At 36.0% G+C, this 13,221-nt stretch overlaps 1 protein-coding gene across 1 annotated transcript in view; it reads right to left on the minus strand.

Annotated features, from left to right (window-relative positions):
* The window catches only part of luzp2 (leucine zipper protein 2), a 161,786-nt gene that overhangs the window by 14,791 nt on the left and 133,774 nt on the right, over positions 1 to 13,221 (minus strand). The window contains exons 8-9 of the mRNA XM_017707791.2: positions 5,175 to 5,249; positions 4,688 to 4,855 (exon numbers count right to left, since the gene is read on the minus strand). Of these exons, the coding sequence (XP_017563280.1) occupies positions 4,688 to 4,855; positions 5,175 to 5,249 (243 nt within the window). The remainder of the gene's footprint in view (positions 1 to 4,687; positions 4,856 to 5,174; positions 5,250 to 13,221) is intronic.

A 13,221-nucleotide genomic window follows, 5' to 3' on the forward strand; every position in this document is an offset into this window, starting at 1 on the left:
CTCTTTCAATGGATGTTTATTTATAGAATCATTTTGGTAAATAGGTTGTGTGAGAGTGAAGAACGCTTTTAAAGTTTTAAGAACCTACACAATCTAAATGGCCCTGCCTATGGACCCTGGCCAAAGTTTTATTACACACTTCTGTAACCTAAGAATAGCCCAGCCAGTTTGCATTAAAGTCCCTATAATTACTTAATAATGCACATTAGTCTGTAATAAGCCTGGGAGTTTAAGGGGATAAAGGTTTTTCATAGAACCATGCATCTAAGCCAAGATCCACTTGAGAATCTTTATTTTTAGGAGGGTAGCAGTATGCTGCAGACTACAGGAAATACAGACTACAGTATGGACCATCAGACATGTGGCTTTATCCTTAGAAAACTCCAATAGCACATGAAGGGTTTCATTCCAAAATGTTTTAACCACCACTTTCATTTTCATTTTTTATGATATACAGTATTACAGTCAGGGGCAAGCCTTTATTTTTTTCATTTCCACTAAAAACAGCGATTAAGTACAAGTTCCACTCATTTTTCAGGATATATCTTGAGAAGATATAAAAGATAATCCACTTGCAGAAGGAAGGGAAAAGTCAAAAGGCAAAGCATGAAAAAAGTTTCCAAAACTAGAGTTCAAATAAAAGTGAGAATGAGACGGAAAGCAAGATATCAGAGCAGAATGGAGACTGTAATAAAGATGAATGATGGACTAATTGCTGAAAAAATGACAGATGTTGATATATATATATATATATATATATATATATATATATATATATATATGTATATATGTATGTGTGTATATATATATATATATATATTTATTATCACATTTATTAGAAAAAATTAGTGTGTTTTTTTGAGAAAATGTTCTATCAGCTCTTGTCAAACTTTTCAATCTCCACAATTGTTGCAAATAGATAAACATTTTGGAATGAAACTCTACATAACATAGACATACACACTTGGTTCTGTTCTAAAATACACTTCAACTCTCAGGAGACTAAAGTACACAGCCAACACAGTACTGCATGGCAGCTTTGGAAGAATGTGTTATCCATATTTCAGGTATTTGTTCCAAACTCCTGATTTAGCTAATTAGCTTCCCTCCTTGGTTCGAGAGACAAGCTAATTAGCACATGTTTGGAACAAATACCTTCAGGGCATGTTGAGGTATGATTATTTTGATTCTCTATATGTTTTAATTGCAGGTCAAATGACTCCTAAATAGGATTTAGCAGAGTTTAACTCAATTAAACTGGAAGAAGCAGAACTTTTAAAATGTTGTTTCGGCACAGAGAAACTTTAGTGGCATTTTTAACAAGGACATTTCCAAGGTCATCACAGCCCACCTGGAATCATCTGATGGCACTGGAATTGGTTGAGATACAGAGGTCATATCTTGACATCTAAAGCCATTACTTTAGACATGCCCAAGAGATGTGCCCCGAGTACACTCAGGAAATTGCTGGTGGAGTTCTCGTACTGCCTGCAGTGCAGAAATGCTGCACAAGGATATCTTGATACTCCTGAAACATTTCTAGGAATTCTGATATAATACGGCCATTCTAACACATATAAATATTCTACAATTCCAGCAAATGTGGCAACAGTCCCCCAAACGTATTGATAAAAGTTACATGGTATAGTAAAAGGCCACAAGAGCTGGCTCCTCTCAAGGCTTGTAAAATATGAAACAACTTCCACTCCAAACTCACTGTTCCCTAAAACCTCATGCTTATGAATGTTTCACTAGCAGGAGATTGTGTGTGCAGGCTGAGTGTAGGTTTATCATTGCTGGTTGCTGGAGTTTAGGCCTCATTACAGTCCCACCAGAGACCATTAGAGCAGTGTAGATCTCTGTAGGAACACTAAATGTTGATGCTTATCCATTTTAGCCTACATAAAAGTGAAAAGTGAACATATGCATGTAAGAGCAAACCTTATGCATATGTTTTTCTGCAATTTACACTTTACTTGAATTCTGCTGCATAATATTGACATAATCAAGCCATAAACCTGTCACAGCAGGGAAGGGTTCCAAAATGCACGTGATGGCTAACTATAGTTCAAAGCAAATATTACCATGTGATATAAGTGGTCATCAAAAAAATGGTTATGTCCATATTATGTAGCAGGGTTTAAATAAAGTGTTACTATTTTTCTCTTTAAAAATTATGCACGCTTAACTTGCTGGCTTGTCATTTAACATGCAACAAAGAATATTTGTATTGATTGCATAAATATACATTTTTCATGTATGTTTATTGAGTCTAATAATTGAGTCTATGTTTTAATAATGTGAAAGCTTATAAAACTACAAGTAATTCAACATCTTTTGTGCAGTGAAGTAATTCAAATCTTAAAAGGACCTCTCATTCTTTGCCGAGTCATGTTCTCTCATATCTTTGAACACAAACATTTTAGAGCAAAGGCCTTTTTCAGAAGTCAGCTACCATGTTGTCTATTCACGCAGCATGAAAATCAGCGCTGCAGTATATGATAGGCAGAATTGGAGCTGGAGCTATAAACATCATCAGAAGGTTTGATTTGATGTGGTTTTCTTATGTTTTCTGATATTGTTCTGAAGAGACGTCTGGGTTATGGACAGGGCCATTGGAGCGCAGTTAAAAGGATCTGCGGTGTCCTTTGGGTAACATCAGGCTTCTCAGCAGGACATTTTACAAAGGCAGAAGGGCTTCTGACTGCATCACAGGGAAAATCCTGCCAGTCACACTCTCTCACACTACTACGGTAAACAAAATTGTGCAGCACTGTCATTGTCTTGATCTTAATCACTGCACTGTGGAGATAAAACTGCTGCTGCATTTTTATACTGTGTCTGATATGTGCTGTACTCTGGCATTCTGACTCAGTCATGCTCTTTTATAATGTTTTGCTTGTCTATTATTTACTGTTGAATTGGAACACTCACTTAGCTAGACCTTATTATACAACTGACCAATCTATGCTTCACTCATGTTCATGTTTATCTGCAGCAACTGTATGAAGTTTTTGAAGAGAGAACTTTTGCAAAAACCTCCTTTTCAACCTGATAAGAATCTATAAGTCAGTTTTAGTTAAAATAATACTAAATAATACTAAAAAAATCTTTCTTTTGAACACAGGGACACTGGGCACACCCTATTGTACAAAAGGAGTTCCACCACCTTATACAAGAGCCAATAATCTAAATTAAGTATTTTTGGATGTAAGCAGGAAACACTGCTTCTGTTCATTACTCCTGCTACTGAACAGGAAAAAAACAAAAAAACATTAAAATCTTGTTACTTATCGTATCAATTTTTATGGTCTGATGAGCTGAGCTGCCGCCACCTTGATGCACATTTGTCTGGACTGCAAACATGACAACAGAGCACTGATGTTTAATGCATCCATACACTGCAGAAGATGTAGGTAGCTCTGATTAAACATTGGATGCAGTGACACTCTTCATTGGTTTAAGATGTAATGTGGAAGATGACACTAATATGCATGCAGTCCATGTAGTTACTGAATAATAAGCCTTAGGACACCATAAAGACTGGCTTTAAAGGGTTTAAAGTGTCTAATTAGTCACAAATGAGTTTGTTTTGTACAAGTTCGAAAGATGGGATGAATCAGGTTATATGTTATATAACTAGACCAGGGGTCAGCAACCCAAATGTTAAGACAAGCCATTTTGTCCTTTTAACAAAAATCAAACGACCTTGGGAGCCACATTTTATGTCCAATTTACCATCTTGGCTGTAAATATATCTCAGTATGTGTTAATGTACTAGTATAAGCTAAAAATATTTAAACAAGAGTGCAAACATTGTTCTGCTTTAAGCATTAGCTCAACTATAGCTGCATTTCTCGCATCTCCAGCAGGAAACTTTTCCTCAAAAGTAAAATAATTTCCTGTAAAATTTCTTTCAACATTTGACTTTTTTATGAGGCTGAAGTCAATTTCTCATTCGCCGGCTTCTTAAGTGCTGCACCATTTATTGTGGAATGAGACAATTAGAACTAGAAGCTGGTCGAATGAGAATATAAGTTTCGTGACTTTTTAGTGTTTGACAGTTTCTCATTGAAGATTAAATATATCAGAAAACCATGTGGAGTGCTTATAAAGGCAAATAAGTCTATTCGTCTCCAAATTATCAATGTCCCTCTTGAATCTTTCCCTTTGCCTTTTTCGTTAGCTACTAGCTAGGCAAGATTGATGTCTGTGTTGCTGTGACCAGCAGTCTCTGCATCAACCTTCAGAGTTAAAGGGTGAATTAACAGATTCCAGACCGTTTATTGTTAAAACTGTGTTAGAACCATCAGCAGAGCTTAATTTTACAGCAAAGGACAATTATCTTTACCTAAAAATCTGACTTTGCTATGGAACCGCAACAGGGCTGTAAAACCCCTGCCGGCCCCTGAACTAGGCTAATGCTAATGGGGTAATACAACATCAAACTCCAACTCAGTAAAATAGTATTTTACATAGAAAACTCAATATTAGCAGTACTGTAGATGTGTTGTGTGCTAAAATCTCTCATATAACTGAATGGCATTTTTGCCGACATTTCGTTGTCCAACCTCATAGCAGCTATTAAAGAATGTACTTGTGGGTGGATAGTTCAATCTTTCAGACCCTCTCTGGGTTCCATTGGTGATGTGCATCTTTCAGTATGTATTTTATTATTTGTTTTTACCTTTGCGTGTGGCTGCTGGAAGGTGACTCTTGAGTTGTTGACCAGGGGAGAGTATCTCATCAGGTGAGTGGGTGTGGCTGGCAGTCTGTGTAAATTGACTGTCTGGCTGTGTAGGACAGATGAGAAGCAGATATGGACGGTGTCCTTCAAGGCCTTCAGCTGTGACTCCTAAATCAAATTAAAATGGAAAGAACAGGTGAGGAAGAGGCGCAGTCAAATGGAACTAACATTCTTCCCTCATTTCCAGCACTTTCTCAAATGGTGCTTCACCTCTAACTTTGGTCCAGGTTTCATTTATTATTTCAGCTGTCCTTCCCTTAAATAGTGAAGAAAATCTCTGATCCAAAAAGATAATAGAATTCCATCCTCTAAGTTGGACATTGCAGTCAGAAGAAAGACAGCTGTGGGAGGATATCTGAGGACAGACTGACCCTGAAGAAGGACTGTTATAGTTAAAGGAGTTTTATCTTATCCGTCACTTTCTCACCTTGTCGAGCGCTGCTTTCTCCAGTTCCTCTTTGGCAACTCTCAACTTGTTCTCCAGATCCATGAGCTGCTGACCCTTAAAAGAAGATATATATTAAACCAGCCATTGCTTTAAATTATTTTTTTTACCATTTCAATATGATGACAGCCTTTTACACTTTGAGAAGATTTCATAATGAATGGATTATCAATTACCAGGAATAAAATATTAATAGCACATTCAAATCACATTAATTTACAAAATGCCATACAAAGTGTGTGAAATGCAAATAAAAACAGGAAGCTATGATTTGTAAAACCCACTTAATGTTATTATCTCACCAACTTTATTGTTTTTTGTAAATATAATCCTAAATTGACTGAAAAAGTCAGGATGCTGGCAGTTTAAGACTAAAAAAAAGAAATCTGAACATCTGAAATGTTCAAAACACATCTTAATCAGGTAATGCAATCATGCTTTGGTATAAACAGAACCAAGGAAGGCCTTGTCCTTTATAAGCAAGGATGAGTTTAGATGCATGGGCTCGGGAATGCTTTATCAATGAATGCTGTTCACTGCCACATCTACACTCCCAGGCAGAACAAATGAACCAAGCCCAACATGGCAAAACAGCAAGCTTTTAATTGTCCTAACAACAAACTAATAAACAAATAGACAAAATAACTTAGTATGGGATATTTTCCCATTTCTTTAAATGTTGTGGGCAAACTTGCAGAAAGGCATTTACAGAAAAAAAGAGCCAATACTGATCCACTCAGCACTCATTGCTTCCAACCATTAAAAAATGTTGCCAAGTTATTTTGTGTTTATTGTGAGACCAAATGTTCTACTTAAGGTTTAATTATGGACTCTGACAGGCCAGAACCATCAGTAAAAAAGATTAAAAGTTATATTTTGGGTTTGGCCCATTATTTATTTATTTTATTTATTTATTTTTTTGCACAGGAGTGTACAAATGCAATGGAAGTCTGTACTATGCACTGCAAAATCTATATGCCAACAGCATCCAGAAATACTGCCAACTTCTCTGGACTTCTTGAGCTTGAACTCACCAAAATGCAGTTCTACACAGTGGAAACGTATATTGTGTCAATACCACAGAGTCAAAAGGGCATTACGTTTCACTGTTCCAACTTTACTGGAATTAAGTTTTGTACATTAAAGTTAGGAACGCTTTTCCCTTCTCTTATTAAATAACTTCTTCACAAATATGAGGTTATGATGATACGCTGCTGACATCTTTCTTGGGTCAAAACTGTTCTTATTCTGTGTCTAAAGGGGATTTTAAAAAGACATGCTCAGTATAAGGCATTAAAACTAAGCATTATTATTCACACACAGTGCTAGAGATCAGAATTAATTTAGATGACCCATGTTGGTCACCATCAGAAAAAGAAAGAGTGTTTTGCATTTCTCTTCTTATTAGCACACAATAGAAAACTCTCAGGTCAGAAAGGGCCCACGCAGAAAACTTAGATGCTTAAGTCAGCAAAAAATTCAGAAAGCCTGATTGTCTCATTTATTGTCAAAAATACAGTGACTGGATAAATTGTAAGAGTTACACTGTTTTTAGTTGTACTTATTTTATTGTATTCAGTGACTGGATAAATTGTAAGAGATACACTGTTTTTAATTGTACTTATTTTATTGTATTCAAATTGACAGTGCAAAATAATATGATCTATTTTAGTCATTCAAGCTTTATTCTATTTCTTTCAAGTACTGGATGTAAAGATGTTAACTTTTCCTGTTGCATATCTGTGTGAGTTTACATTCAGTTCAGCTTTGGTTCACTGCAATTGTCAGACATGATTTGACCTTGCTGCACGGGGTTACACCTGCTGTTTTATTGCCCTGCAGCTATTGTGCGTATGAAGTGTAATTTAACTGCAAAAAGCTGAAGCTAAGAAATGAATGATCAAAATAGTGTGTGTTTTAGTTCTAGAAACACCAAAGTGTAAACCATAATATTTCTGGCTCATTATTTTACATGCATGACTGAATTGCAGACAATTTAAAGTTGGCAATCAGAAAATGCTCAGTGTATCATATTTACATGTGCATTTTTGTTTCTATAGACAGAGAAAACAGCTAAAGCGTTTGGCATTAATAGTGAGGTTCTGTATCTTTGGAACTTCAAACTGAGCAAAAGGACAAAATATTTTTTTGGCTATCACATCATCATTGATCCAATTTCATAATTTTTGTGCAGACAACAGGAACCTGGATATGACAAAGCTATGTAACATTTAAAAATAGGCCAGTTTCTTTAACTTGGGTCAATACAGTCAAATAATATAAGGTTATATCATATAACAATTTAATGAAGACTGTTTCAATAATGTCTTGTGGGTCAGCACAATCAGATATTGTAACTTTATGTCCTAGAATAATTTAAAGAAGGTCTTTCAGAAGAATATGTAAGCATTGACTGGGGTCTCCTTAAAGAGTCAAGCCTAGGTCAAATGTATCATAATTGATTAGATTGATATGATAAGTTATTTTTATGAAAATCTTATAAGCCCCTTAAAATCCCAGGCTTATTACACAATGAGTTATTGATTCACAATGATTATTATTCAGTAGAGAGACTTTAACACAAATTGGCTGAAATATTTTTAGCTTACTTAAGTGTGTAATACTATTCAAAGGGTTAAACATGACCTTGTAAGAAATGTGAAGTCTCTGATATGAGGTACAGTGAGGATGCTGGGTGACTTGGAATAGTCAGCGTGTTAAATTTTTCTTTTACAGGTCAGAGGCCAGTTTTGAGATGACTATGTGAAATGCCTGGGGTTAGTTCAAAAGGTTTTTCCAAACCTCCAAAGATTTCAGAACAATGACAAGTTAAAGACAAGATTTATAGTTCTTGTTGCTGGGATACAGTCATTAGCATGTTACAGTGCCCGCACTGACAAAACTCCACCAACACTGCAAAGCTTCCACACAGATTTCAGGGTTTATGTTTTTCAGGTTTTGTAAAAATGAATTACAGATATTTTGATCAAGTGTACTCCAAACCTTTTTGATTGATTGGCAAATGGAAGCCACATTGTATATAGAATAAAACATATTTTAATATTTTGTGCAAACTTTACAATCATTTTGCAAAAATTGAGCACAAAACTTAAGACTTCAAACTTTGAAGAGTTGCATACCACTCTGTAAAAGTCAGAGACCACCCTTCATTTATTTCATTTCTAGTCAAAATGGCCATTAAGCACAAGTTATTATTTTCTGCAGACACCTCTGATAAAGCAATCCACTTGCAGAAGAAAGCACAAAGTCGAAAGAAAATAAGTGAACAAAACATGAGTCCAAAACTGGGGTTCAAAAAATTGTGAAAAGATACAGAGAGATGGACCAGAGCAACCATGCAAGACCTGGTGGACAAAAATGGTAAACCAATACTGTCTCCATCAGATAAACAGTGAGAAAACAACTCAGCACTATTGGTCTGAACTGATGTGTAGCTGTGAGAAAAGCTAGAGAAAAGGAAACAGAGGGTTTGTGGAACAATAAGCCTTAAATTGTAATTGTAATTATTTTGAATGTGAGAGGCAGAAATTGCAACCAACTTCTGAGACTGAACGTTGTAGGTGTGGGAAAATATCCCAGCAGATTTCTTTGAAAAACTTGGAGCAAAACTTGAAAATAAATGAAAGCTGTAATAAAGGCAGAGGTGACATATTGAATAGTGAAAAATGTGGCTTCTGTGAAACTGTCTACTAAATATACGTTTTCTGCTTATATGTTTAATGCTGAAAAATGAAAAACATGTATTTAATGGCCACTTCGACTGGAAATTAAATGAATGAAAGTACAGTCACTGGTGACTTTTGCACAACACTGCATTATATAATATGAAATATTGCGCCACCATCAGGTTTACTGGGTTCACCTCCTGGACTCTGCAGTTCATCATGTTTTAACCAAGAAATGTGTGAACAGGCAGACAGACAGACAGGCAGACTGATGAACAGAGCCCTACAGGGCACCCACATTTCATGTAAGGCTCCAGATGAAGTAAAACCATCTCAGAGAAATCAATGCAATCAGCTCTTAAACTACTTGATTACACTCAGCAATCACATTTGATATAAAATGAGATTTCAGTGGGGAACAATTTTGAGTATCATGTCTAAAATGATGGATCATCTGTCTTAGATACGAATCTGCTGTACAGAAATATACAAATATAACGTACTTGAATCATCTGATTCAAAAATATTGCCTTTTTCAGTGAGGATTGTTCACCCTGCATAATTATGCTAATCTTCATTCAACTGGTTCACATATAATCAGCTTACTTTTAGGAATGCTATGACAGTTGACCGTGCTGTGCTTCTGTGACCCTAGCAGTTGATTCGCTGAGTCACAAGATCAAAGAGGAAAAGATAATAGAAATCCCACACACTTACTAAGTCCCCTTATAATAATCATATCAAATCTGGCCTGTGCTGGTCACCGATACCAAGGAAGCAGAGAGCAGTGACATTTGTAAAATACTCACTGAAGATTGCGCAAGCAGTGGCTACTCTTCTGAAACCTAATCAGACCTGGTAGGGCTAGATGGTAATGCTGCCTGCATTTTCAGTGATATAAATGCGGTCTGCATCGTCTGACTTAGCAGTCTGATTGACTGTAAGTGCACTGATTAAAAGCTTTTCACTTGGAAAGAGGTAGGCAGGGTCCTCGCCAGGAGAGGTGAAATTTTTAAACCCTGTTCACACCTTATGCTCCAGCCAAAAAAAAAATCGATAGAGAAGTCATAACAAATCAAGAAAATTCAAACATCAAAATGTTATTACACTGTCAGCTTCAGCAGCATTTAGTGCTAAAAATATTTTCTCATGAAGCATACACACACACACACACACACACACACACACACACGTGCACGTACATACATGTATGTACACTGCCAGTCAAAAGTTTGGAGACATTTAACTTGATATGCATTCTTAAAGAAATTTTGATCAAAGGCTTATGATGAAAGGCAATTTTTTTGTCGAAGACAAATTTCTAAGACATTTTTTTCTAAGACAAATGCAGTGAAATTGATGCCTCCTTCGAAATTTCCAAAACCTATAACATTGTTAAATATGCTCTATGTATTTTAATGAAAATTATTACGATTTGATGTGTGCACAACTGTTCAAAGCTGTGTCTGTTAGTTATGTACTGGTTATGCTCAAAATCATTTACCGTTGAAACAATGCACTACTGAAAGACTCTATCATGTTTTAGTAGTATTTTGATTGCTCAGGTAGTTATAAAAAGGAATTGGTAGTCATTTATTTTAATAAAATAAATGCAATCAAGGTAAAGGGTCAAGATTTTGGTGTAAAGTTTGTCAGTTAGCCTTGGACCACCATAGGACCACGACAGAGCAGGTATTATTTGGGTGGTACATCCTTCTCAGTAGTGCAGTGATAGTTGGTGTGGTGGTGGTGTGTTAGTGTGTGTTGTGCTGGTCGGGGTGAATCAGACATAGCAGTGCTGCTGGAGTTTTTAAACACCTCAGTATCACTGCTGGACTCAGAATAGTCCACCAACCAAACCAAATGTATCCAACCAAAAACATCCAGCCAATAGTGTCCTGTGACCACTGATGAAGGATTGCAAAGAATGCAGCAACAGATGAGCTGTTTTTTTTTTACTTTACATCAACCAGACCACCATCGACACGAACCAAGGTAGGTGTTTCTAATAGAGTGGACAGTGAGTGGATACCATGCTTAAAAACTCCAGCAGCACTGCTGTGTCTGATCCACTCATACCAGCACAACGCACACTAACACATGACCACCAGGTCAGTGTCACAGCAGTGCTGAGAATGATCCACCACCCAATTTTCAGCTTCTTTAGATCATGTTTACATATCAAACAACAAGAGCACTAAGAAATCATGTTACTACTACGGGAATGCAGATTAAAGCATATATAGGCATTTTCTTGCAACTGCCTTTTAAAAAAGTATAACATATGGAAAACAGTAAAAATGCTGATGATTAGACTACAATCATGTTAGTTATCATATGTTTTTGTCCATGTTGTCACATAAGCTGATGTACAATGACTACTCTGATAGTCATGCAGCACCATTACACAATTACTTTTTGTTTTCTATCAATGCAATATTACTGTTATTACAGCTGAATATGAAACAGCACTAACTGCTCATTAACAGAGCAATTTCACAGGAGCAGAGGTTTTAAAGAGCAATCAATGCGTGATGCTTTACCAACCACCTGACCTTTAACATGTTGATGTCTTCTCTATATATGCAAATGTCTTCCTACATCTATTAAATCTAATCTAAAAAATAAACAAACACTTTTTTTGAGACTCGTCCACTATGGGCATTTATGGACGTTGTAAAGATCAATAAAAATCCAAAAACTAAAAACAGTAAAAAAGATATTAAGCAATGAAATGTTCCAGTCAGTTCCCTTTAAGTTTCTTTCTCTCTAAATGTGTAGATCTGCATTACTCTGCAGTACGAATTACAATTTTTGGGATGATCTTGTCACTAAGGAAGCGTGTGGTTCTATGAGATCTCGTGCGAGGAAGAAATGGATGAATACAGTAATTATGCCTCATGATTATTCGTGGTGGGTGCTTCTTGTGGTAGGAACTCGGCTCTGCAGATATTTGGTAAGCAGAGCACAAACTGCTTACTATTTGCTGAGCTGTTTCCCGTGAGAGCAATCTTCACAGTTGGAAAATTGTACTCATGCCACAAAATATAAAGCAATTTACTTTTTTTCAGAGATAATTTTGCGGATCAATGCGTCCACACTTAAAACCAGCAGGTTCTTCTGCTGTTTAGGGGAGATTTAGAGACACATTAGTGTTCTTTTAATGAATATTTAATGCAACTATTATGACATGTTTGAGGGAGTGCTTATGAATGAGTACCATGTTTTTATGGCCTGTGATGCTGTGGTTTGATCTTTCTCAGCTAATGACAATACGCTTGGAGTGTTTGCTTTCTAATGAATGTTTCTTGAAAACTGCAGCTATGCTCAGCACTCTTCTGAATACATTGCCATACATCCAATGTCATCACCACAACATTCTATAAAAAGGAAATAGTACATAAATCATCACTGGCTTATCTGATGAGCTCATTTCTTTATCAGTGTCTTTATTACTTAAATACGGTAAGTGACTTCGATACATACAGTACTGTGCAAAAGTCTTAGGAAGGCAAGAAAATTGTCTTTAACTATTTATCTTGGCACTAAGTGTGTATTTGCCAGTGAAGACACTACATACCATTCATAAAAATACATATATGATTTATTTTTAAGAAGGATAGATGACCCAAACTCTAGTTGGAAATAGTGAATACCAGGCTTCCTTGAGGAGATCTGTTGACTTGCATTCATTATACTGTTCATGTTTTTAAACAAATAAACACTTAAAAGCTAAATATAATTTTCCCAGATGGTTAAAACATTATCATAATACTGCATATACAATATTGAGCAAAAGTCAGAGACCAACCTTCATTCATTACGTTATTTTTCTGTTAGAAAAAACAGAAAACATACTGTATGTTTAAAAGAAAGTCTCAACATCTATATAATATCAAACTTTTCAAGGGCCTTGCTTTCAATTTGAAATATGCACTATGTCTCTACACCTAAAAGTTCAGTCTTAGAAGCTGGTTACATTTTCTGCTACTCATGTTCAGTAATCACATTGAGTGATACTGAAGTCTGGACTTTGCGGTGGTCAGTGTAAAGTTCTGAGAACACCAGTAGTTTCTTTGTTTGATTTATAGGTTTTTGTCATTTTTGTCTATTTCCTTTTTTTCAGTAGTGGCTTTGACAACTACACACCTTTCACAACTCACAGTGCTAAGTTGTCTTCGCACACTGAAAGGATGGACAGAAACACCTGTGGACTTTTGAGATCTGAAGCAAAAGTGGAGCTTCTCTCCATTCTCTCAAAGACCATAGCTTTACACTCTGTTGATCTGATGGTGACAGTTTTAGTGGTCTACCAGGTCTTTTAACAAGTTTTTTTTTTCTTC

Source organism: Pygocentrus nattereri, chromosome 7 (genome assembly GCF_015220715.1).
Source record: "Pygocentrus nattereri isolate fPygNat1 chromosome 7, fPygNat1.pri, whole genome shotgun sequence".
Lineage (NCBI taxonomy): Eukaryota > Metazoa > Chordata > Actinopteri > Characiformes > Serrasalmidae > Pygocentrus > Pygocentrus nattereri.